Raw genomic sequence first — 25,746 nt, forward strand, 5'->3', positions numbered from 1 at the left:
CCTATCAGCTAGTTTCAATTGCACAGGTTTTCATTTTCACCTTTGGATCCTCTGTCACCTCATCCTCACTGAATCCAAGTGATGACCAGTCTGCCCACAGTAGTGCATATGCAGCCCAGATGAGTGGGAACAATTATTGTTCTCTATCCCCGTTTGTGTGTTCTTCAACAACCATTAATCTGTTGTGCTATTTTGGCTGCCTTCGCAATTTGCCCTCTAAACTCCCTGTCCATAATCACCCCCCCCCCCCCAAGTCCCTAGCTTTATCAGTTTCTTGCAGTTTAGTTCCATCAGTATAATACACAGCTTTAGATCTCTTCTTCCCTAAGTGTATCACCTTACACTTTTTCACTTTAAACTGGCAGTCATTTACTATTCCCTATACTAACAGTATAGCGAATCATAAACAATGGAAAAGATCAGTAAATAATGTACGAACATTAAGAAGCTTTGATTTTAACACTAAGAAATATTAACTGCCAAAGTGAAGATAAAATTCAACAGGAAAAACAATATCAGAAAAGAAGAAAACAACCTATCAAAACTAAAAGACAGCTCAAGCAGAAGTCGATTTTTAGAATAGATGTGCTTGAAATTAAAACCCTCCATCTTCCAGAACAGCGGAAAATACTGGGAAGAAGGAAAAGAAACAGTGTTATCAATTGCAAAAGACACTCTAGGTACCAAACCCAAAATAAACAAACAGTGGATAACCCAAGAAATCATAGCTACAATAGAAGAGAAAAGAGAGGCCAGGATACTTGTAAACCAACAAAACAATGAAGAGAATAGAGAAAAATACAAAGCACTAAAAAATAAAGTTGATAACCTATGCAAAAAAGCCAAAGAAAAATGGTTAGAAGAAAAAGCTAAGAAATGCCAAGAAGAATACCAACAAAACAACCTAAAAGTTTTCCATGACACTATAAGAGAAACTACAAAGGATTTCTCAGCAAAAGCAGTAACAATGATAAACAACAAGATGACTGAAACCGGGAATATTGAAGATATAAGAAAAATCTGATCAAACCATTTTAAGACTATCTTTCACCAAGGAAAGAAAACTACAATGCCAACAATAGAAGAAAATAACGACCACCCAAAAATTTTACAAAGTTAGATATGCAATAAAATAGATGAAAAACAATAAGCACCAGGCATTGATACTATCCCTACTGTGGTTATATGGAGGCAGCACATCAATAGAATATTTAACAACCCTATTCAATAAAATACTACAAGCAGTAGAGATTCCAGATGACTGGAGAACTGGAAAGATCATCCCAATATACAAGAAAGGAGACAAAAGAGACTGCAGAAATTACAGACCAATCAATTTACTCTCTCACACCTATAAAATATTCATAAAAATTATACAAAATAGATTAAAAAACACCTATGAAGAAATGATAGGCATAGAACAAGCTGGTTTCCAAGAAACTATTCAACAATGGACCAAATTTTCACATTGCACCAACTAGCAGAACTCAGCTGGGAAGACCATAAAGAACTATATTGTTGTTTTGGGACTTTAAACAAGCGTTTGATAGCATCAACAGAGAAATCCTTCTTAAAATTCTAGAAAAAGCAATAGACGAATATATAATACAGTTTCTCATAAAATATTACTCTAAGACAAATGCAATAATTAAAAAGGACACACTCACAACAGAACTCATAGAGATACTAAAAGGAGTAATGCAAGGATGCCCATGATTCCCATGCCTATTCAACATATATCTATACAAAGTTGTAAAGAAGGCAATAGACAATGAACGTGGAATCAATGTCAATGGTTTAAACAAATAATATCAAATATGCAGATGATCTCGTCCTTATTGCAAGAACCCCATATGAACTACAAAGGTTGATAAGTTAAACGAAACATGTAAAACATATGACATGACAATAAATGTACAAAAGAACAAAAGTGAAAATAGGGAGGAACAGAACTACTATCTCGGCCACCCTAAATGGAGAACAAATAGAACAAGTAGACAACTTCATATATCTTTGATCCAAACTAACAGAAACAATAGATGAACTCAAAACAATCACACAGAATAGCGATAGGATGGACCACTATGGGGAAAATTACAGAAAATCTGGAAAACAAACAAGATATCTAAGCAAGCCAAAATCAAATTATATGAAGCAATAATTATACCAACAGTCATCTATGGAGCAGAAGCATGGACAATTAAGAAAAGAGAGGAGAAAAAACTGCTGGCATTTGAAATGAAATGCTTAAGAAAAATAAATGGAACAAGTTCGATAGAAAAGAAAACAAACAGCACAGTCAGACAAGAATTGGTGTATATAAAGACAATAATAGAAAAAATTAGAAAACAACAACTGAGATGGTTTGGCCACACTGTACGCATGGACGCAGACAGACTTCCTAATGTCCTAATCAATACTTTTCCAACTGAAAAAAGAAGACCTGGAAGACCAAGAATTACCTGGCTGAAATTAATAAAGAACATCTCGGGATGCAGAACATATAAGGATCTTTTTAGAACATCAAGGAATAGAGAAGACTGGAAAATCCTGCTCAAGAGAAGACTCAACCCGTCTTAGATGGAAGAGAAGATTCTGCTAGTTTATTTTAGTCATCACTCAGGTCTCCACATCACCATTTACTATCGCTCCTCTTAGTTTACCATCATCAATGTTATTGTCAATATATGGTACATTAGGACAGCGGGTGGACAGGAAGTATAGAAGTAAAGAATTTTAATATTTGATTGAAGAACTGTAAATTATACTTAGGAATGGAGAGTGAAATAAATAGAAAATTCTAAGTATATTTTTGGAGGACCGAAATAAGCCTTGTTATGCATCTAACAACTTTTTCTAAATTAATCTGTTACTTTTCCTGACAAGTAACAAATTGTACATGCACCGTGTACTAGACATGATGTGAATCTGGATGGATATACTTGCCAGTTAAGGAAGATTTCCTGTAAATGGAAAATTCATTGCAGATTATGATGGTATCCAGAAAGGAAAGGCATTAGACTCACGTTCAGTAGTGAACTTCATGTGGGTGTACAAGGCGTTTATTCTGTCCAAAAATAAGTAAATAAGTAATTCTGTTTCTGAATGGGGACCAGAGACTGCAAAGACATAATCACAAGTAGCCAGATAAAAGGATGAGAGGGGAAAAATATCCATGAAGTAATCAGCCAATACAGAAGAGATAGGACTGCTCATAGTTTTTTCTTCTATTTACTGATACAATTTATTCTGCCAAGTTGAAGTATCCTGCATTGATGGTAATCTTAAATAAATTAACATCATTAGGAAGACCATCTTGCAAAAACTGCAAAGTCTTTTTTGAATGATTTTAAATTGAGAAACCACATCAAATTTTCTAGTCGAAACTGTTTCTGATAGAAGAGTTGGTTTTAGCAGTGAGTTTTTGAAGAATGTTCAAAAGCTATTTAGCTAATATATAGTAAGTAGGAGAGCTGATGCAGTTAATTATTGGATGTGACAGATCACCAAGTTTTTGAGCACCTTTGGAAGGCAATTGATACATAGGGATGATGAATATGGAATTTTCAATAGCATTAGCCTCTAAAGAATGTATAAGTCCAGTAATGATTGTATTATATACTGATCTGTCCTGTTATAAAACATTAAGTTCATTTACTAAAATAAAGAGCCAAAGGCTTCAATTCAGTGATGCAAAATTTATAAAAAATTAAGTGGATATTAAATCCAGCATTATTTCAAAGCCGAATACAGAAACTATAAAAGTTTCGTATGAAATTTGACCAGAGAATTTACGGGAGTACATTCGCCGGCATTTACAAGTTGCCCTAGCCGGACCTAATAGGCGACAACTGCTATCCAGCATGTATATTCACCTCCTATTGGTCCATTTTGATAAAGTTTCACTAACCTGACAGCTATTTCAAATTTATTGGTTCATCCTCAGAGACCAGGCGGAAACCTTAGAGAGATTTAATACCTTTTTTATATTTAAGTTCATGAAAATCATCGTGAATTTGACTGGAACCAATTTGTTATCTTTTGAAGATAACAAATTGGTTCCAGTCAAACAAACTCGGTCTGAATATCTCAAAAACTAAATATGTAAATTTTAACTTGCAAAATACAACTGGCAAAATGAACTTCACTGCACAATTAATTTTGCATGATTGGAATTGCAGGACAAATTCAAATTGCAACTGTGGGAAAATAGAAAAAGTCAGTGTAATAACTTACTTGGGATTAAAAATTGATAGTAATTTATGCTAGAAACTGCAAATAGTGAGATACAAGAAAATTATATCGTTGGTTTTGAAGCAGTATGGCGGAGGGCAAGACATTGAAATGTATAGGCAAATTGGATTAGTGAATAAATGAAGGGTGATGTAAATAGTGGTAATATTGATTGGAATGGAAGGATAACATCTTATAATAAGGAAAACAAATTTATTGAATCTTGAGGAACAACTATCTTAGGCAGTATCTAGCAAGACACACATTGAGTCATTGATCTGATCATTTCAGAGGGGGGTGTCCAATATTCCTCCATTTGGCAAGTGACTATGATATGATCACCTGTGTTGTAGCCAGTCATATAAGAACTTGTATGAAGAAAGGATATATGTAGGACCAGTGATAATGAAAAACTTAGGCAACATCTTAGAGCTACATAGCATGGACAAAGGAATTTAAGGAAGAGGAGACAGATGCTGCTTGTCCGCTGATCAAGAGACATTTAATACTAGCAGTGTCTTGGTGTATTCTGAAAAGCGAAAAGACTAAATGATGTAGGAGTAAAATGGATGAATAAAGAGATTCAAGAGGTAATCTGGAAAATAAAGATTTATGGAGACTGCAAAAGATCAAGTGTAATAACCAGTTATAGGAGAAGTACAAATAGCAGACCTAGAAGGTGACTGGGTGGGTCATCATCAAATTCATGATATGTACCTTAAAAGGGATGTACAAGGTATTATTGACAGTAATGCTTTATGAAAAGATTACACCATTGAAAATTTCCTATTGATAATTTATCTCCAAATCAATTTATCTCCAATATTGTCATATCATATTTTGATCTTTTGAAGCAATTCTTCCTGAATCAGTCCATCTAGATATGGTTTCCTATGGGTCTCTTTCCAGGTAAAAAGTGCACCTGCTTTACTAAACTTTCCTTCCCCATTCTGTATAATAATTTTTAATGTTCTGCCATTGATGCCATTTGTTCACTCCTCTAATTTATTTTTATTTATCACAACTCTCATATCTGTGGTTCTAGTCCTTGCTCAACTGAGTAATTTGTAGTCCAGTTCTCAAATCCATAAGTTAAAATTGGTTTGAACACTGTCTTGTATACAGCTAATTTATTTCAACTTACAGCTAAAGTATTTCAACTGATTTCTCTTATTCTGTATAAATTTATTAAGTTGACTCCCTAGTGCCCCAGCTTTGCTAATTCTGTTGTCTGTTTCCAGGTTTTTGGCATCGTCACTTAAAATTATGGATAATAGCTAAAATGTTTTACTTGTTATATAGGTTTATAAATGTCCTGATTTCAGTGTTCCTACATATTTTCATATTCTTTTTAATTTTCATACCAAATTTATTACATTAGTAATTCAATTAATTTAGGAAATTCTACAGACTTGTACAGTATTTAACAGTCTAATGTCTTCTTCATAAAATAAAGATTTCTGTACCTTCTTCAAATAGGCCACACATGGACTATTGTGCCTAGATTTGGTCACCGGGTTTTCAGAAGGATGAAGAGATGTTGGAAAGGGTCCAAAGGCGACTGACTAAAGTACTCGCTGTAAGTTTGTAATTGCAGGCGTAAACTTCTGTGGTTAATTGGTTCAAAAGACATATTTCGGTGATTACACCACATTTTTTTTTTATTATTCAGTTATATAAAACACTGAAATAATAGTTCCCGACAAGTTTCGTAAATCGTAGTTATTAGAATGGGGAAGGAAAGTTTAGTAAAGCAGGTGCACTTTTTACCAGGAAAGAGACCCATAGTAAATCCTACGATTTACGAAGCTTGTCGGGAACTATTATTTCAGTGTTTTATATAACTGAATAATAAAAAAAAAGTGGTGTAATCACCGAAATGTCTTTTGACTAAAGTAATTTCTGACCTCTGTAATGTTGAGTATGAGGAAAGATTGAGAAGATGTAATTTGCAGAGTCTGGTGGACAGGAGGAAGAGGGGAGATATGATAGAGACCTACAAGTTGGTAAGGGGTTGTTATAGGATCAATGGTGGAGAAGTTCTACAGAGAATAGTGGGAGAACCAGAGGTCATCCCTGGAAACTGTATAAAGAGGGTGTGAGTAGGGGAGTTGAGAGGCAGGTTTTTTTTGTGCAGAGTTGTGAATGACTGGAATGTCTTGCCTGAGAGTGTGGTGTCTGCAAGGAGTTTGAGTGTTAAGACACAGTATGATGAGATGTGTGTGTGTGATAAAAGGACCTCCCAGATGAGTCTTTGACTCCATGAGGTCTTGGGGGTAATAATAATAATTCTAATACAAACTTACAACTCAGATAAAGACTGTATTGGTCAATATAATGTCAGATTTATACCATATAACTGTAGCATTTGAAGAGCTTTTCTCTTCGTATCTTGTCATTTGCCTTTTTCCGCTTTACAAAACTTAAATGCAGATTCTTGTTATATTACTGATTTCTTGACTATTTGTCTTGAAGTGAAAATCTGATCCTCATAATCTTTGTCCTGAACCCAGATCATTTTTCAAGTTTCTTTTCCACAATTCTTAGACTGTTCTCAGGTATATTTACATAATTTTATCTAGAACACTCAAGAGATAAATAAATTTTTTTTTTATCTTTTTATAAATGGGTACTTATGATATCACCACTGCTTGAATCATAATTCAACCTTCTGACCATGGTTTCTAGATTACCATGATTTTTAGAGTTTTACTGTGCAGCAACTGTAAAGCTTTTACAGCTCCATATATGAGCATTTCTGGTCCATATCTACTCCAGTTGCTTTTTTTTTTGCATTTAAGGTGTTTTTGATGGATTGTTTAAGAATATATATTTTTTATCACTGTTCTATCACTTCTTGTTTCATTTAGCAATTTTTCAGATTAAATAATCAAAATATCTAGAATATTTATCTTCTGTTTTCATGATATCATAACTTCCTCTAAGTACTTCCAATAGCATTTAGAATGTTTTACCATCTTCCTGATATTTATTTTTTAAATTCTTATCAAAATTTTCACATGAGTTAGCTTCTTTTACATGTTGCCTCTATTTATTTTTCTGTATATTCTCATAAAGCACATGCTTGGTTTACTTGCTAGAAGATTTTGATGTACCCACTTCTTTTCCATAACCCTCTGTAACTTCCTGAGTTCACCAATTGTTGAGGATAGCAAAAGTGCAATATGAGTAGAAATTGTCCAGTCAGTCAAAGCAATAATCCTAGTTCTTCTAATATGTGGTAAGTAAAAGAAGGAACGATTATGGGAAAATGATGAGGATTTAAGTAAAGTTTCAGTAAATTTAATTAGCATTAGGACGACAACATCTTTGTTGTCGTCCTAATGCTGTCATCCTAATTCCTTTGTCTTAAAGGAATTCTTCATGGAGTTAGCAGCATCAGTGGCATACCTGTTTAACAAGAGACTTGCAGTCCTTTGGAGCAGGGCAAGTCTTCATTACCATTTCATAAAAAGGGCGATAATACTGAAGCTACAAATGATGAGTGAATTTGTATGTCTGTGGGTTGTAGTTAAGACTACCATACTATCAACCATAGCTACATTCTTGTTATCCTAATCTGCCTTTGAATGTGCCACCTCACAGTCCATATGCATGTAACACTTATCTCTATATAGATATCTTCAAATCTCCCAAAGCATAAATATTGCATTTGTAACACCTTACCATATTTGTCTTTTGCACTGATCTGTCTCACTGACATTTTGTTCACTATCAAAGTCAGTCTCTCTCTCTCACACATACACACAAATTTAATTAATACAAAATTTGAATTCAAACAAACACTGTCTATCAATCACAGCTATCACATAACAAAGTAGTTTAATTGACAAACTCTTTATCACCAAATATAAAATTATAACTTATCTTTCAGCAGCTCTCTGAATGTTTGTCCTGTCTTCACCAGGTGGTGTTACTTAGGAGGGTGGTCTGAAAAGTTCTCGGCCTAACAATGAAAAAACGAATCTATAATTTCAAAATTATTTTTATTTTTCAACATAATCTCCATTAAGACTGATACATTTATTCCAACAATGCTCCAGAGCAATTATCCCATCCCTGTAGTGGTTCTCAGTAAGATATGCAAAATACTCCTCTACAACTGCAATCACCTCTAGATTCGAAGAAAAATGCTGACCAACGCAGAAGAGTTTTAATTTTGGGAAGAGATAGAGGTCAGAGGGAGCCAAATCTGGGGAATAGGGTGGAAGTTCCAACAATTCAGAGTGCAGATCCCTTAATTTTCCTATTCCCGAAATATCTTTGTGGGAAGGTGCATTGTCATGATGAAAGATGATTTTTTTTTCTTCTGCAAATCAGGTCTTTTCTCATGAATTTTTTCATCTAGTCTGGTTAAAAGATCAGAATAATATTCCCCAGTTATTGTTTTACCCTTTTCAAGATAATTAAATAAACAAAATGCCTTTTGCATCCCAAAACACTGATGCTATGACCTTTCCTGCTGATGGAACTGACTTTGTCTTCTTTGGCACAGAACCAACCAGCTTCTGTCCACTGTTTTGACTGCTGTTTGAATTCTGGTGTGTAAAGGTGAATCCAAGTCTCATCCATAGTAATAAATCAATGCACAAAATCAGTTTTATTCTTGTTAAAACGCTCCAAGCATTGTTCAGAGATTTTCATGCGATTGTGTATTTGATCTACTGTGAGCAAGTGTGGCACCCATCTTGCGCAAAGCTTTTTCATTTACAATTCTTCATGCAAAATATATCCTACACATTCTTTTGAAATGTGTATAGTCTCAGCAGTTTCATGCACTTTGATTTGCCAGTCATCCAATACCATATTATGCACTTGATCAATGATTTCCGGTGGTGTTACACTTTTTTGGACGTCCTTCACGTGGATCATCTTCAAGGCTGTTACTGCCATGTTTAAACTCAGTAGCCGATTTCTTAATTGTCGAAAATGAAGGAGAAGAGTACCCATACACTTTTATTAACTTCGAATGAATTTCTTTTGGCATTAAACCTTCTTTTACAAAGAATTTTATAACCGATACTCAATTTTATCCATTTCAAGGGATACAGACAACTTTTGCTTCAGATAGCTGTATGTAAAACAAACTACTTGATAGAATGACTTGCAGTTTCACATGAATGCTTATAACAAATGTACCAACTTAGGAAAAAAAAATCTTGCTGATAGTGTTGTCATCTATGGTCAAGGCAGAAAACATTTCAGACCAGCCTTGTATAAAATGTTGAAACTTCTTTCTTTTCCTCTCAGCTGTTTTCCATTCTCTAGAGCAGCCTCCCTCGACTAATGACCAGAAATTCTAGGAACAGTAGCTTGTTTAGAATACTTAATACCAACTGGGAAACTAGAAGCCAGCAAAGTGTGAAAATTGTAGAGTAGAATTTTCTAATATAATACTCTTTATTGCTCCAGATGCAATTAGATTAGGAGTTCTGGGAAAAAAAAGTTGTTTAAATTAGCAAATAATCCATGATTATGAATGGGAAAGTAGTTTATATACATGTCTCAATTGTGTGTAATTTACCTTCTCTCTTACAGTGAAAATGCTATCCATAACAATAGCAAAAATTTAAAACACAATGAAGCTTCCAAAGAAATCCAATGAAGTCTTGATGGAAACTTAGTGATATATGAGTTATTCAAGCAGAAGCAATATTTAATAAAATTATCTCTTAATTGAATAATTTTATTAAATATATAATGTATCTTATGCAGTGTGGATATCCCTTTAGCTTTTATTAACAAGTAAAGAATTTCTTAATTTTACATAACCCTCTGTATTCCTTGAAAATTCATTTCAAATAAGTTTCGTGCTGCTTTCTTCAGCTGGGGAGATGCTAAGTGCTTTTTGCTTCTAACAAATTCTATAATTCTATTAAAAACAATGAATACAAGATTAACCACCATGGCTTTTGTCTAATCTGATTAATTGTATGAAACAAAGCTTGAAAATATTTGTATACCTGGATATACTTTTTAAATTGAGCTTAACTAACCTCTGCTAATTATTTTGTGGCTGCAGGTGGGGAGAGTTCAAAGTCTGATATAACAGAATTAATTCAGGGATATCTTAAAGAAATTGAAGAATTGAGGTATGTTTCAATTAATTTTACTTTTAAACTTGCAGTTCTTGAATTAAACCACCCCTTGCTGTCTGATTCTAATCGTTGATTTATATCTCTACATTGTACATTTTAGAGGGTATGTGTATAATGAATTTAAAAAATGGCTGAATTAAATTTCTCTAGATTTTTGATTTTTTTTTTTCCCTTCATGGATTTTACTCGTCTATTGACTGATGAAACTAAATAAGAATAAAATACTCAGATCATATTCAGTTGTTCACAGTTCTTTGAAAGTTGCTAATTTCATTAACTTTGTTATCTGTTGTCATATTGATAATGTATTTACTTAATGAGTGCTCAGTATGACAGTTATGTAGCATTTGTTACACGAATTAATGGTTCTAGCTATCATGCATAAAATAGCATTACATAACTTTTCAAAATAATTGACTATACAAGCTAATAATGTGGTACGGCTAACCAGTGGTGCACTCAGGATTTAATCTTGGGGAGGGCTGAGCACTCAAGATTTAACTTTGGGGGGGGGGGGGGGCGAGTTGAGTAGATGATTTGAGAATACGCACTACACATTGCATACGACCTATGACGACATCTGCAGTGATTGCCAATACATGATACCCATGATCTCCTCTGGCCTGGCTTGGACAAACGAAGCAGCGCTCGGTCCGCCTGAGCACTACTTCATTCGCCTTGCATTCACAGCAGCTGTGATTCTCGAGTGCTATGGGTATTCCCACCTTATGTGACCGCTAATTCATAAGTGGTATAGAAATGGAAGATGCAACATAACATAAATTAAAAAAAAAAAAAAAAATTAGGAAAAGATTTTTGGAAAATTTCCTAGTAGTGTTTTTTCCCCTTTTTCTTTTGGGGTGCCCCCCCTCCCATCTGGGTGCTCCACTGCAGCTAACTGTGGTATATGATCTCTCCAATAAATCTTAAGAGTTGATTAGCATTAATAAGTGTAACTGATTATTGTTATAAATATACCCTCAAGGAATGTACATAATACCATGATTATTTCTGTTTTTCATTAATGCATAAAACCATACCACATCATTTAAGTGTTCAAAAACCAAATCCCATGGAATGGGGTGATTAATTCTTATTCCCATAATCTGGTGGTAAGGCTTATACATCGTAATACAATTATTCATAATTGTATTATTTAAGAAAATTGACATGTATTATATATTATTAATTAGAAAAAATATTTTGGCAAGGTTATATTGTCATCAGGAAACAAAATATGTGCACACAGGCACTACATTGGGTAAGTATGACTGAAGCAGAACAACAAAGATAAGTCTAAAGTCCTAAATAGAGTTCCCTTCTGAGCTCGGATTGGTTTCTAAGCTATTGAGCTGAAGTCCTCAGGATAAATACTTCCCAGGTTTCAGGCAGTTTCCTACTAGAGTATCCTATGTGTTTGGCCAACATCAGAATCACTAAAAAGACACTACATCTTGTTCTACTGCAGTCAATCAAGGCTTGCTGATCATGCCTTGGACATGCACCACAAGATGGAAAAATCTACCTCACTCCAGAGAAAGAAATTAAAATATGAAAAACTTTTCTATGAACTTGCCTCAACTTAAGAAACTACCTGAACCTCAACAAATTTGGTTGTATGACATGCATCAAATCTGGGTAGCACTCATTCTGAGAACATCATATCAACAGGGAGGAACACCAAACCCACTAGGGAATACTATTTAAGACTTTTGAACTTACCTTTAAACTTATTTATGGCTGTGGTCTTACAGAAGGTTCTACTAATGAAGAAGCCAATTTTTTGAGGCACTAGGGATGGTAGCTGACAAAATGGAAAAGATAAAGTTGGTAATTATTGGAGATCTAAACAGCAGAGTAAGAAATAATTTCTAGACATCATATAGAAATATTTTGGGAAAATTTGGAGAAAAGAGCAAAGTAATTACCTGCTGGATTTCTGTTCAGGACAAGGACTAGTTATTATCAGCATTATGCTTCAATATTAAAATAAGCACAAATTCACATGGAGAAAAATGATGCAAAAAATAAGAAAAATCACATTGACTATGTAATTGCTGATAGCAATGTGTTCCCACTTGTTGAAAGTTTTACCATTTCGTTATACTTTCAATTGAAGATGCCAAGAAATTACATTCTAGGTTTAATCCTTTAAATGTAAGCAAACTTTGTTTGCTTACACTTAAAGTGAAGTAACTTCACAACTGGGAAACTCATATATAAAGGCTAATGACTTTATCTCTAATCCAGAGTATTTTAGTAATAAGGTGTGAAACCTTTTGGTTATCGAAATATGACTTCTGCATTACTTCAACTTTGGTATCATTTCTGGGTCTGGCTCCCACTGATGAGATCTCAATAAAGATAGAAACCAATCTGGATAGTGATCCTTCCCATAATGCATAGCATTATACATGTCTGTAAGGATATATGCTTTGCATTATGGGATACTAAGGCAAGTGATGTGAAGTCATTAGCCTCAATATATGAGTTGCCCAGTCCTGAAGTTTTTCCACTTGCTCAGGACACAGAGTATACAGAAGATTTACAGTTGGAAGTGATCATCATTTAGTCTTAAGGGATAAAATTGGATTCCATATTGAAGAGTGTAAGAAAGGTTTAAAATGAATCATAGTTGAGCAGCTTTCAGAAGTGAACTGTAGACAAATACATAAATATTATTCAAGAAAAAAAAAATGGAGATTGAAAACAAGAACCAAACCTTGGAAATTTGTTGGCAAACCCATGAAGAAAACTTAATTCAGCCAGTGAGGCATAGCAAGATTTACTGGAAGAACAGAAAAATCAGAACTCCAAGTTAGAGGTCAGGAAAAGAAGAAAGTGTATCAAAAATTCCCGGCAAGTAAGTCAGCATGTGATCTTAAAGAATACAGAGGAAAATGTAAGAATGTAAAACACTGTTTAAAACTAGCTAAACAAAAGCCATGGGAATATTTTGGTAAGAATGTAGAAAATAAATATCAAAGGCGCAAAAATATTCTGGAGGCTATTGAAAAAGCTTAGAAATAGGGAAAATAGTGTTAAAAAAAAAACAGATTTTAAAGGTGACATGAAAACTGAAGATAGAAGATATTCTAGATGCTTGGAGAAATTACTTTGAAAGACTGCTAAATGAAACAAGCAGTAACAGCAAGGTAGCAGAAGGAACAGGAATACATGTCAAGAATTGACGAAGAAAATGACATTAAAAAGCTGACATATAGAAAAGCAGCTGGAGCCTGATATTTAACCAGAAATACTCAAACATGAAGGTATAAAAATTTTACAGTGGCTACATTGCATAATTTAGAAGGCCTGGTCAGAGGATCAAATTCTGGATTATTGGAGTAGAGCTGTCTTAGTTCCCATCTATAAAAAGGGAAATAAAAACAATGTGAAAATTACAGGATAATAACCCTCCTGAGTGTTCCTGGTAGAATTTATTTAGTCGTATTGAGAAAAAGTTAAGAACAATCGTTGAAGGAACGCTTGAAAAGAACTTTTTCAGATTCATTTTCATTTCAATTAAATGGCCAGTCTAAGAATTACTCTGTATGTGCTCAATAATCTTTTTTCACTTTAGCATTATTTAGCACTAAGGAAATAACATTAAATACCATACTATAAGAACAGAGAAAGGTGGAAAGAACTGAGGAGGCCTTCGTCCAGCAGTGGACAGAAAATGGCAGAATAGAAGACTGTACTATAAAACAAACTGAACATAGCATTGCAAAAGTTCTGTAGTTTCATTTGGCCATATGGAATTTCCTTTGCAATGTGTTTTATCATTGTCCTAAATATCTTCCCATATTTATTTTCTACTCATTCATTCTATCTTATCTCTAAAATTCCTTGATCTCACTTGAATATGTCTTATAGTTTCCTTAATGCATTTTTCTGAAGCGTATGCATGAAGAATAATCGCTTAAACAACAGGAATACATTTTGTTTAATTTTGACAGTATATATCAGAACACAGAAAGTAAATAATTATTTATTGACTTATTGCTGATATTTCGCTGGTGTTATAACCAACATCTTCAGAGCACAAAAAGCAGTTTGTCACAGTACACGAGACTATAACAACATGGTTTAACAAAGGGACTAGTTTAGTTTTTGTACTCTAGGACTAGTTTAGTCTGAAAGCAGGCTAAACTAGTCCTAGTTATGTCTTAAGATGACTATCTTCTAAATCTTAGGCAAATTTATACAGCCATATTTGTTGAGATTCAGAGTATGTATGTTTTAAGGCTTCTGTTGAACAATTTCTCTGACTTGTAAAGCTTCTGTGCAGTACTCTTGTTTTCTTCCAATTGATCCTGTGTGCAGGGGTATCCAAAGTATGATCTGCTAGGCCTGACTTTGCCATAGTGATAGTGCCAGATGTATCTTTTATGTTCACTGATGCGGATGTCCACAGTTCTTCCTGTTAGACCATAGTAGGCTTGATCACACGAGCAGGGTACTTTGTAGACTCCTGGATGTGATAATGGAGGGATGCTGTCCTTGGGGGTGAACAGATGAGAGTTGCTAATTTGACACACTGTCTGAATACAGTGCGTAGTTGATGTTTATTAAGAATTCTAGATATCTTTTCCAATGTACCTTTAATGTATTCGATGGTAACTGTTTTGTTGTAGTTCTCTGTGGTGGATAGTGGGAGGGGTTTCTTAGGAGATTTAGTATTTTGTTTACCTTATGGGGATTATAGCCACTGGCCAAGAAGGTGTGGCATAAGTGAGCTACTTCAGCAGCAAGAGCATTGTCATTGGAACAGATTGCTCCAAAAATGCTAACTCACTCTGTGAGTTAGCGTTTTTAAGATACCATACTGTTGAGAAGGGTGATGGTGTGATCGTTTGTGTAAATATCTCCCTGTATGTGTGGGTTTTCTAAAAACTGAGAATGATAAGGAACTTCAACCATCTGGAAGAAGTGTGATTAGTGTATCCAATTAGGGCAGACAGTTATTAGCTTCCAGTTCCATTGTAAAGTGGATTTTTGGATGTTGGCTATTTAAATGCACTAAGAATGTATTCAATGTGCCTGGGCCATATGGCCAAATAGCAAGTACATCGTAACCAAAGTGTTGGTTTCAGAGTGGCTGTATTGGTAGCTAGTTTTTCCAGGTGTTCTACGTAAAAATTGGCTAAGGGGGGAGAAAAGGGGGCCCATAGCTGTCTCGTCTAATTGTATATTTTCCCTTTCCATGTGAAATATCCTGCATGTATTGTGAATTTAAATAGTTCAAATATATCAGGGGGAAAGTGTGACTTTAGCAGATTAAGGGTTTCAATTAGTGATACATTTGTGAAAAGTGAGGTGATATCAAAGCTCACCATTAAGTCTGAGCTTTTTAAGGTATGGTGTTCTAAAATACTTTTTAGGTGGGCAGAAATTTTGACAAAGGAGAGAGAATTGTTTGTGAGCGTGGCTAGTAGCTTGGCTAAATGTCTAGCCAGTTTGTATGGGACTATTTATACTGTCTACGATAGGGCGTAAGGGTGTACCTTGTTTGTGAATTTTTGGTGCTCCATATATCCTGGGTGTTTTAATGTGGAGGGGGCTTGTGTTTGTTTCTTTTGATCAGGAAGTGGCTTTTTTCTTCAGTAATTTACGCACCTTATTCTTTTGTGTGTTGTGGAATTGCAATCTATAATTTTGTATGTGTTGACTGATCTTGTAAAAGTGTGTGTGTATTTTGTTTTCATATTCTGTTGTGTCCATTACCATGGTTGCGTTCCCTTTGTCTGCTTTCGTTATGATAATGTGGTTATTGTTATGTAACTGAGCAATAAATCATTGCTCTTTTAGAGCAATGATTTCCTTATGTGGGATATTATTTCTGGGAGGGTTAGACTTGATTAGTATGTTGGCCACATCTAAACTTTTGTTATTGGCTATTGCTGGAGGCAAGATGTATATTCCCTGTTTGATGGATGCCATTATTTCGGCTTTTGGAACTTGTTTGGGAGTAATGGCAAAATTGTGCCCCCGACTTAAAGCACTAATGGCTTCTTTGATTAAGGTGAACGATGATAAATTCACAATGATGTGATCTTGTTGTAATTGCAGTCGTTGTGTAGCACTGCATTATTGGAGATTTTCAAACTTTTTTTGGTGCCGGTTTTTGACTATGATTAATTCTTTTCTAGCTGTTGCTTCTGTGATGTTGTCTAAGATCTCCCATAGTTCTGTGTTTAAAATATTACATAGTAGTTCACGTAGCATGTTGATGGTTTAATTTAATTTTGATAACTCAAGGTGAGTGGCCTTAATCTGTTCTCGTAAGAGCGCTACACTTGCTTGTTTATAAATACGCTGGGCTTTGGCCGAGTGGAACTTATTTTTAATTTTCACACAGTTAGGTATTAAATTGGTGTCTCAGCACTTCTTTAAGAAGGCTAACCAGTTCAGTTGCCATGCCAATTTTAACTTCCACTTACTATATTGTTGTGTCTTGCGTACGATATAGTCTCCGTGAAGAATCCTCAAACGTAGAAGTTTGTGTTCATCGTACATGTTGTTTAATTTTGACGGTATATATCAGAACACAGAATTACTGTGTCTTTGTGCTCTGATGATGCTGGTTATAACACCAGCGAAATATCAGCAATAAGTCGATAAATAATTATTTACTTATAATTCTGTGTTCTGATATATATACTGTCAAAATTAAACAACATGTATGAAGAACGCATAAATAAGCCTTTCTACACATAACAGGAATACGTTAATTGAGCAGTCCCAAATGCATTTCCAATAAAACGAATTTTACTGCAGATTCCATATCGCTCCTTGGAGTATAATACTTGCTTTTCATTATCCATAAAATGTTCTCATACATAAAGGCTTGATATATCATACTGCCCTTCAGTTATTAACTTTACAGTTACGTATCCTTGGAGAGTAAATAAAGATGCTTATAAAACTTTTCCGAGATTAGAGAACTTCATAACTAATTATAGCTTTCCAGCTCTCCTTCCCTGCTTGCCTCTTCTTTACTGTCTAGTGGTCCTGTTACCAGCTGTTCTAAAAACAACTAATGTTCATATCCATTACCAAGATTGAAAACATAACTCTGGTGATAACATGGCTACTGTTATTACATCAACTGCATGCTGCACGTGTTTGGCATATAAACTCAACAGTAAACAGCATAGGTTAACATATAATGTACAAACAACATATCTTCTGTATTGTTCTCTAAGGGTTACAATATATAGTAAGCAAGTTTACTACTAATAACATTTAAATTTCTTTTTGTTATGCTTTCACTTAACTACATGGTTAGTATTATCAAAACTGCCATGTGGTAGTTTTGATAATACTAACACATATAATTGCATTACTAAATGCAAACATGTTATATATATAATTTTATATACTTATATCAAAGCATATTTCTCGCCAATGAATTCCTCATTCGTTGTATATAACGAAATGAACATAACAAGCAAAACATATATGTGAGATCTTTACAAAGATTAAGATGCTAATCTGAATACAGATAATGTTATGCACCTCAAAAAAAAAAAAAAAAGTACAAGTCTACAGGATTCCCTGACTAGATTGAATAACTTCTTTAATAAATTGGGTGTGAAAATCGACAATAAAATAGACAATGAATATGCAGAAACATTGACTGCAACCCTAAATGAAGAACCCATAGAACAAGCAAAATATTTCAGATATTTAGGCACAATTTTTAGCAAAGATAGCAAATTAAACATGGAAATAGACAAAAGAATTATCAAAGCTGGCATGGTAGGAATTCAACTGAATACATTTGTATAAAAGGAGAGATAAGTTAGTCAAAAAAACTAATTTTAACTTTTTTTGGTGAGGAAAGGTTTAGCAAAATAAGTGTTCTTTGTCAGGATGGTAGGAAAAAGACCCAGAGGGTGAAAGATCAGTCTAGGTGGATTAATACAGTAAAAGTGTGTTAGAAGAGAGAAATAAAGATCTGATGATAATGTAAATAATCTGTTATCTTTATAGATAACGGATTAATTTGGAGGAAAATTGTTAATAGGAAGTTAATAATGATGTAACTGCTTCATGTGTACTATCATAATATCCTGTACATCACCTTGATGGTATATGTCAGGAGTATGATGATGATGACATATCTTTTTCCTTCTATGTAGTGCCTGCTTGCAATCAATTTGTTCATTGTTTCCTGTGATGGCAATATAACTTTGTTGATATATTGGAAAGATTAAGTTCTTTTTTTCTATTTAATGTATAGTATACGTTAGGCAATTATCTTGATTTAATTAGTTATTACTCAAACACAGTAGTCATCTCCAAAATTTTATCATAATGAAAGCTGAAATGAAGAGTACACAAGACTTCAAATATTATCATCGGATTCCTATTATGTATCCCAAGCAGATATAGAGGATGCTATGACAGTGCCATACCATTAAGTGTATATTACTACTAATATCCTGTCAATGTCCATCCTAAATCAATTAGAATGGGAAAGCTTAAGCCATGGTTTACAAATAAATAAAGATAAAACCAAAATAATGATTTTAAACAAAGTAGAAGAGATAGATATAGAAGGAATTGAAATTATTGACAATTTCAACTCCCTTGGAATATCACTAGCTAAGAAAGTGATGACTGATTTAACTAAGATCTGGAAAGACAGGCACATATCCATAAAGACCAAAATTAAGCTTGTAGAAACCTTTTTTTTTTTTTTTTCTCTATGCTTCTGAGTCTTGGATGATAAAAGATGATAGAAAAAGAATTGAGGCATTTGAGCTCTGGTGCTGGAGAAGAATGTTAAGAGTGTCTTGGACAGAAAAACAAAAGTATCTTCAAAGAAATGAATGTATACACACAAGACTGATAAAACATAATTGACAAGAGAATTGTGCAATATTTTGGACATATGCAGAAGGGAAGGCAACTGTCTGGAAAAAATCAGCCAAAGTAAACACTGTGTGGAAAATGAAAAAGAGGGAAATGCCCAACAGATGTTGACCAAATATCAAGAATCACTGGACTTAAACTGTAACAAACGATAACAGAAGCACAGGGAAGAAGGAAATGGCAAAGATCTCAGACATGAGATCAGAGAGAGACAGATGTTGTTAATCTATTTAAGTAATAACTTATTTCTGGATATTGATTCTGTTCTTCTCTGTCAGTTTGCCTGTTTTTCATTTTTCATCATCATCAAATTCCTGACATGTACCCACAGGTGGGTGTACAGGTTTGCCTGTTTTGTAGAATGAAAATTCTGAGTTTCGGGGAGGAAAGTGGATTGTGGAAGCTCTACTATGATTTACAATTTAAGTTTATTACTGTGTCACCGATTTTCTCCAAATCAGTCTTATTTGTCATGAATCCAATAATTTCAGATCTCTCTTTTGGTCTTCTAAATAGAAATTAGGAAAGTGAACAGATGGCAGAATCATATTAAAAACGATATTAGAAAGGAACTGGACATTCTTAATGTTTAAGAATGTTGAGCAGAGTTAATCTGATGTATGGTCACTTAAACAGAATGGGAGAGGAAAGGTTAGCAAAGCAGTTGTTTGATACTAAGATGGCAAGAGGAAGAAGACCAAGATCCAAGTGGGTTGATGCAAGTAGAAGACAGATCAATGTCAGATCTTTTCTAGAATACAGGAAAGATCTGACGTTGTAGTCCTGACAAATGATAGACTAGAGGAACATTGTTGACAGGATATTAGTAATAATATACACTTTATTTTATAGTACTGTCATAGCATCTTGTATATCTGTTTAGGGTACATAATAGAAAACCAATGATAATATTTGAAGTCTTGTGTTCTCTTCATTTCAGCTTTCATTATGGTAATTTTGGAGATGATTACTATATTCTCTCAGGGGACCCTGTAACCCCTAGAGAGCGCGTCCCCTGGGTGGCGGATAGGGGAGCCCACCATGTGTGTGTGTGTGTGTGTGTGTGTGTGTACATGTGTGTGTGTATATATATGTGGTGGGGTGGTCCGGTCCGAATATACTGAATAAGGACTCGTGGACCAACAGGGGCAATCATCTTGATTGTAAGGGAAGCGGCACTCCCATGGACCCCTAGCTGGATCTATCCTCTCCTTCTACTTTGAGGAAGACCCACTTACTTTAATCTTTCCTATAAGGCCTTATCAGCCAACTCTTCTTACTTTATGACCCTTGTGCTATTAGAGTACTCGAGGGCCATGGGGTCTTTTCATTTCTGGCCTTACAACTATGTTCTCTCTATAAACCTTACTATATTCCTTCTATAATCTACCCTTTCCCCTTCAATATACCCTATTCCTCCTATGGGTTTAAATTGAAGGCGAGTTCAGAAGCCTTAAGGTAGCAGCCCTACCACTGAACTATTCCATTGTCAGGCTAGTCCCCTGACATGGAGAACATAACCATACTTGTAAGCTGACAGAAAAAGATAATCGGATTGAATCTATGGGAAACGACCCTGGAATGGAAAAGGGAAAACGAAAATGGAAACGACAAAATATAATACACATAGCAAACTGGAATGTAAGAGGAATAGCATATAAAGAAATAGAATTAGACCAGTTATTAAATGAAAGAAATTTTAAAATAGCAGTAATCACTGAAACAAAAAAGAAATTAAAAGGAACTATGAGAACTGAAAATTTTAATGTGATATACAGTGGAGTCGACAGAGACCAAAGAGCACAAGCAAGAATCATGATTTGGATTCATAACTCCCTTTCGAAACAGTTAAAACATTATAAATTATGGAATGAAGGAATAATAGAAACTAGAATAAAAATAGAGGCCATTTAACAATAATTGGTTTATATGCCCCAGAAGAAGGAAGAGAACAGGATAATATTGATTTTTATAATCAGCTACAAAACATATAATAAAATAAATAAAAATGATTACATAATTTTAGCAGGAGACTTAAATGCAAGAATTGGAAACACGAAAATTAATAATAATATAGGAATACATGGAGAACACACTCTAAACAGAAATGGTAAAAAATTGATTGACTTTGTAGTTTATAATAACCTAAAAATAATGAATTCCTTCTATAAACATAAAGACATACATAAATATACTTGGGCAGCAAGAGGATGGAAATCAATATTAGATTACTTCATATTAAATGAAAAGACATCAAAATTTTCACTAGATGTTAGAGTTCACAGAGGATATGAAATAAGCAGTGACCACTTCCTTGTTAAAATAAAATTAAGATTACCACCTAAATGGCTACAAGTAACAAGAACAGAAAGAAAAATTGAAACATTTGTTTATAAAACTAGACTATTGAATGACACAAATGTACAATGGCTATACGAACAAAGAATTAACCAGTATCTAGATAAAATAAAACAAAATAAAGAAATAGAAATAGAATGGCTTAATATAAAAACGATACTAAATGCAGCAGCAAATGAAAGCTTAGGAAAGACCAAAAAATTCAATAAAAGAAAAAAACTGAAGATCTGGGATGATACAATCAAAGAAATAATCAAAAAGAAAAAAGAAGCCTATCACAAATGGTTAAGCAGTAAAAGATTAGAAGATGAAATAGAATATAAAAGAATAAGAGCCATAGCTAAAAGAGAAGTCAGAAAAAGACATAGAGAATCATGGAATAAATTTGTTTCTAATTTAGAACATGATTTATATAAAATAAGACCCAATGTATATAAGATTTTGAAACACCTAAATGCAGATACCAAAGAAAACATAAAATTAAACACTGAATTGAAATTAGAAGAATTTCTAAATTACTACACAGAACTGTGGACAGACAAATATTTTAAAAAAGACAACTGGCAAACAATTCACGAAAATGAAAAGGAAATAACTGAAGAAGAATTAGAAATCAGCCTGAAAGAAACAAGAAATGGAAAATCACCTGGAGAAGATAAGATAGGTTCAGAACTATATAAATATACAGGAACAAGATTCAAATGGAAGACTCTTATTATTTTTAAATAAAATTTACTCAACTGGTATCCCCCCAATAGAATGGAAAAAAGCAATTGTGATTCCTATCTTTAAGAAAGGTAATAGAGATGACCCTAAAAACTATAGAGGTATCAGTATACTAAATTCACGTTACAAAATATACAGCAGAATCTTAAATAACAAACTAATGAAATATTCCGAAAACTTTATTCTAGAGGTACAAAATGGATTTAGAAAAGGACGATCATGTATAGACCCAGCCTTCTGCTTAAAATTAATAATAGAGAAAAGAAGAGAATATAATTTAGAAACACATATTGCATTTATTGACTTTGAAAAAGCATTTGACAAAGTTAAAAGAAACATATTATTTAACATATTAAAAGAAAGACAAATACCAAATATCCTAAAAGCTATCACAAGTATATATGAAAATAATCAAATACAAATAAGATTAAATCATGAGCTATCATATACAAGAGAGATAAACCAAGGGGTCCGACAGGGATGTCCCCTCTCAGCAACTCTTTTTAATATCTACTTAAATGAAATAATAATAAAATGGAGTAAAAATTTACATCAAGGAATTAAACTTTCACCTACAGTTAACTTAAACACTCTCCTCTTTGCAGACGACCAAATAATAATTACAAATTCTGAAGATAACTTACAGAAAGCTATTTTAAATCTAAATGAGATATCCAAAGATTATGGTATGATAATATCAACGGAAAAATCAAAAACTATGGCCTTTAAAGGACAAGATCCAGCAAGAACTAAAATAGTATTAGATAACAAGATCTTAGAACAGGTGAATTCATTTAACTACCTAGGATGTATGATCACTTATGAAAATGAAAAAGATATAAACATAAAAATTGCAAAATATTTAAAAATAACAGGAGTAATTAACTCTATATTTAAACCAAACCTAGTTCAAAAACAAACCAGGCTAAAAGTATTTTCGCTTCCATACATTAAGACCTACCGGTCTTAATGTATGGAAGCGAAATCTGGACAATAAAACAAAAAGACAAAGATTAACAACAGCAGAAATGAAGTTTATGAGAAAAACTGCAAAGTATACCCTATTTGATCACAAAAGAAACGAAGATATTATGAAAGAATTAAACCAAGAACCAGTAATTGAAAAAATTAAAAAATATAAACATAGATGGATGGAACACGTTCAAAGAATGAAAACAGAAAGATTACCAAAACAAGCCTTAAAGGACAAGCCATTAGGAAAAAGAAAACCAGGACATCCTCTTAAACGATTCAACGATGACTTCTAAGGCCGGTACAGGCCATACTAGGCCTAAATCTTTGATACGTATGATGATGATTACTATATTTGAGTAATAACTGTAATATAAATCAAGATAATTACCTGATGTTTCGACCTTCATACTTCATATTAAGGTCACAATCTGGAGCCCATGCATATTTGCACACATACAAATTACATTACGGTACACACAGCATGCCAAAGTATCACTGAAATGGTGAATCATCAATACTACTACTAATAGCTTGACCTTTAGTGAGGGAGAATCAAAACTAGCCTTATCTATATGGCTAGTATTATAACAGTATTATTTTCCTTAGTACAGATAAATCAAGTTTGGAAAATTGTGCTATAACTATGTTATGTGGACTTAGTATAAAGAGCTACTGTACACTGAAATCTCTTCATTTTAAATGGCTTTGTAAAGAATCAAAAGTGTTGATGATTCTTCTTCATGTAGCTTGGTAATTCCATTGCACAAGGGTGGTGCAAAGACTGATGTATCCAACTATCGACCGATTATTATCTCAGGAGTGGTGGTGAAGATTTTGGAAAAATTGGTTAGGGCTTGCATTCAAAAATGGGTTGACAGTGAATCTCTACTTTGCAATGAACAACATGGGTTTACTAAGGGAAGGTCATATTTTAGCAACTTGCTCACATTCTATAACAATGTTGCCATTTGAACTAGACAAGGGGAATGGATACACCATGATACTTTTGGATTTTGCTAAGGCTTTTGACAGAATACAGTGGCAGACTGCTGCATAAATTGGAGAAAATGGGTCTAGGTTATAGAATATTAGCATGGATAAGAGGGATGGATGACTGCCAGATATCAAAAAGTGGTATACGGGGGATGTGAGTCTGTAAAATTTAAGGTAACTAGTGGTTATACCACAAGGATCAGTGCTGCTTGGTCCACTGTTATTCAATCTGTACATTAATGATATTGGGAAGTATTTGACAAGCGACATACAGCTATTTGCTGATGATGCAAAGATAGGTAGGGTAATCAGGTACTGCTTAATATACAGTACTTGCAGAATGATTTGAATAGGTTGGAATTGTGGGCATGAAAAAATGGATGTCAGTTCAATGTCATTAAATGTAAAGTCATTATTTTGTTGTGATTAGCTATCCAATGTCGTATTATATTGGGGGATTATGCTAGAAGAAAGTGATCAGGCTAGGGATCTTGGAGTGTTAGGAAGTTGAAATTGAGAGGCCATATAGCAAAGATTATAAATACAACTCAAAAGATAATTGCAATTCTGAAACGAACTTTAACGTGTAAAGATAAAGATGTTATTTTGCCTCTTTACAAGGCCTTGATAAGACCCCCACTTGGACTATTGTACGCAGGTCTGGTCTCCTGGTCACGTTGCGATTCTGATATATTGGAGACAGTACAAAGGAGAGTGTTAATGCCATTGGGTGCAACTTCTCTATGCCTTTCTTTCTCTGCCATCCATATGTCAACACTTAGCTTTAATGGAACCTGTGACATAGTAATCATGAAGAAACATATTAGACATAATTATCATAGTTTATTCACAATATGATACAATGTGAAAAGGGAAAATGAACATTAAAAATTAAAGATTGCAAATTATGGTCTTCCAAGTCTCTCTATCTTGAGCATAGTACTTTATTAAAATTCATTTTGTAGAAAAGATGAAATATTTCCTTACATCTGATATTTTAGTCAGCTTTGACATCTTTTGCAGCAGGAGAACAGAATCAAAAGATTAGTGGAATTTTACCAGATTTAATGGAGACATGCATGTTAGACATAGTACATTTTAAATAATGGATTTGCACATAAAAGAGAAAGCTAAATATAATTTATTTTAATTTTCTCTTACATGGATGAAGCTGTTATTTAAAACATATTACTGGCATTGAGAAGCTACAATCCTTGTCATATTTAGTAGATGATAGTTTTACACTTATACACACCCTAGAAGGCTACATTTGATAGAATGTAGCCTTCTTGGGTAGAAGTGTAAAACCCCATATTCAATATAGGGTTCTGATCCTGGTCTGGTTCTGGTGCTATACATTTTGGGCATTTCCAAGCCTGTAGGCAGAACATAAAGCGTCACCTGATACCCATGTGTTTTACAGTCAACAAAGTTTCTAATCGCTTACCAACTGAAA

General features: G+C 33.9%; 1 protein-coding gene across 1 annotated transcript in view; it reads left to right on the forward strand.

Moving 5' to 3' along the window:
* The window catches only part of LOC150092268 (kinesin-like protein KIF21A), a 524,778-nt gene that overhangs the window by 176,860 nt on the left and 322,172 nt on the right, over positions 1-25,746 (forward strand). Inside the window, exon 12 of the mRNA XM_090415090.1 lies at positions 10,277-10,346. Within this exon, the coding sequence (XP_090271216.1) occupies positions 10,277-10,346 (70 nt within the window). The remainder of the gene's footprint in view (positions 1-10,276; positions 10,347-25,746) is intronic.

Source organism: Typopeltis vanoorti, chromosome 26, assembly GCF_054136105.1.
Source record: "Typopeltis vanoorti isolate ZY-2024b chromosome 26, IOZ_Tvanoo_1.0, whole genome shotgun sequence".
NCBI lineage: Eukaryota > Metazoa > Arthropoda > Arachnida > Uropygi > Thelyphonidae > Typopeltis > Typopeltis vanoorti.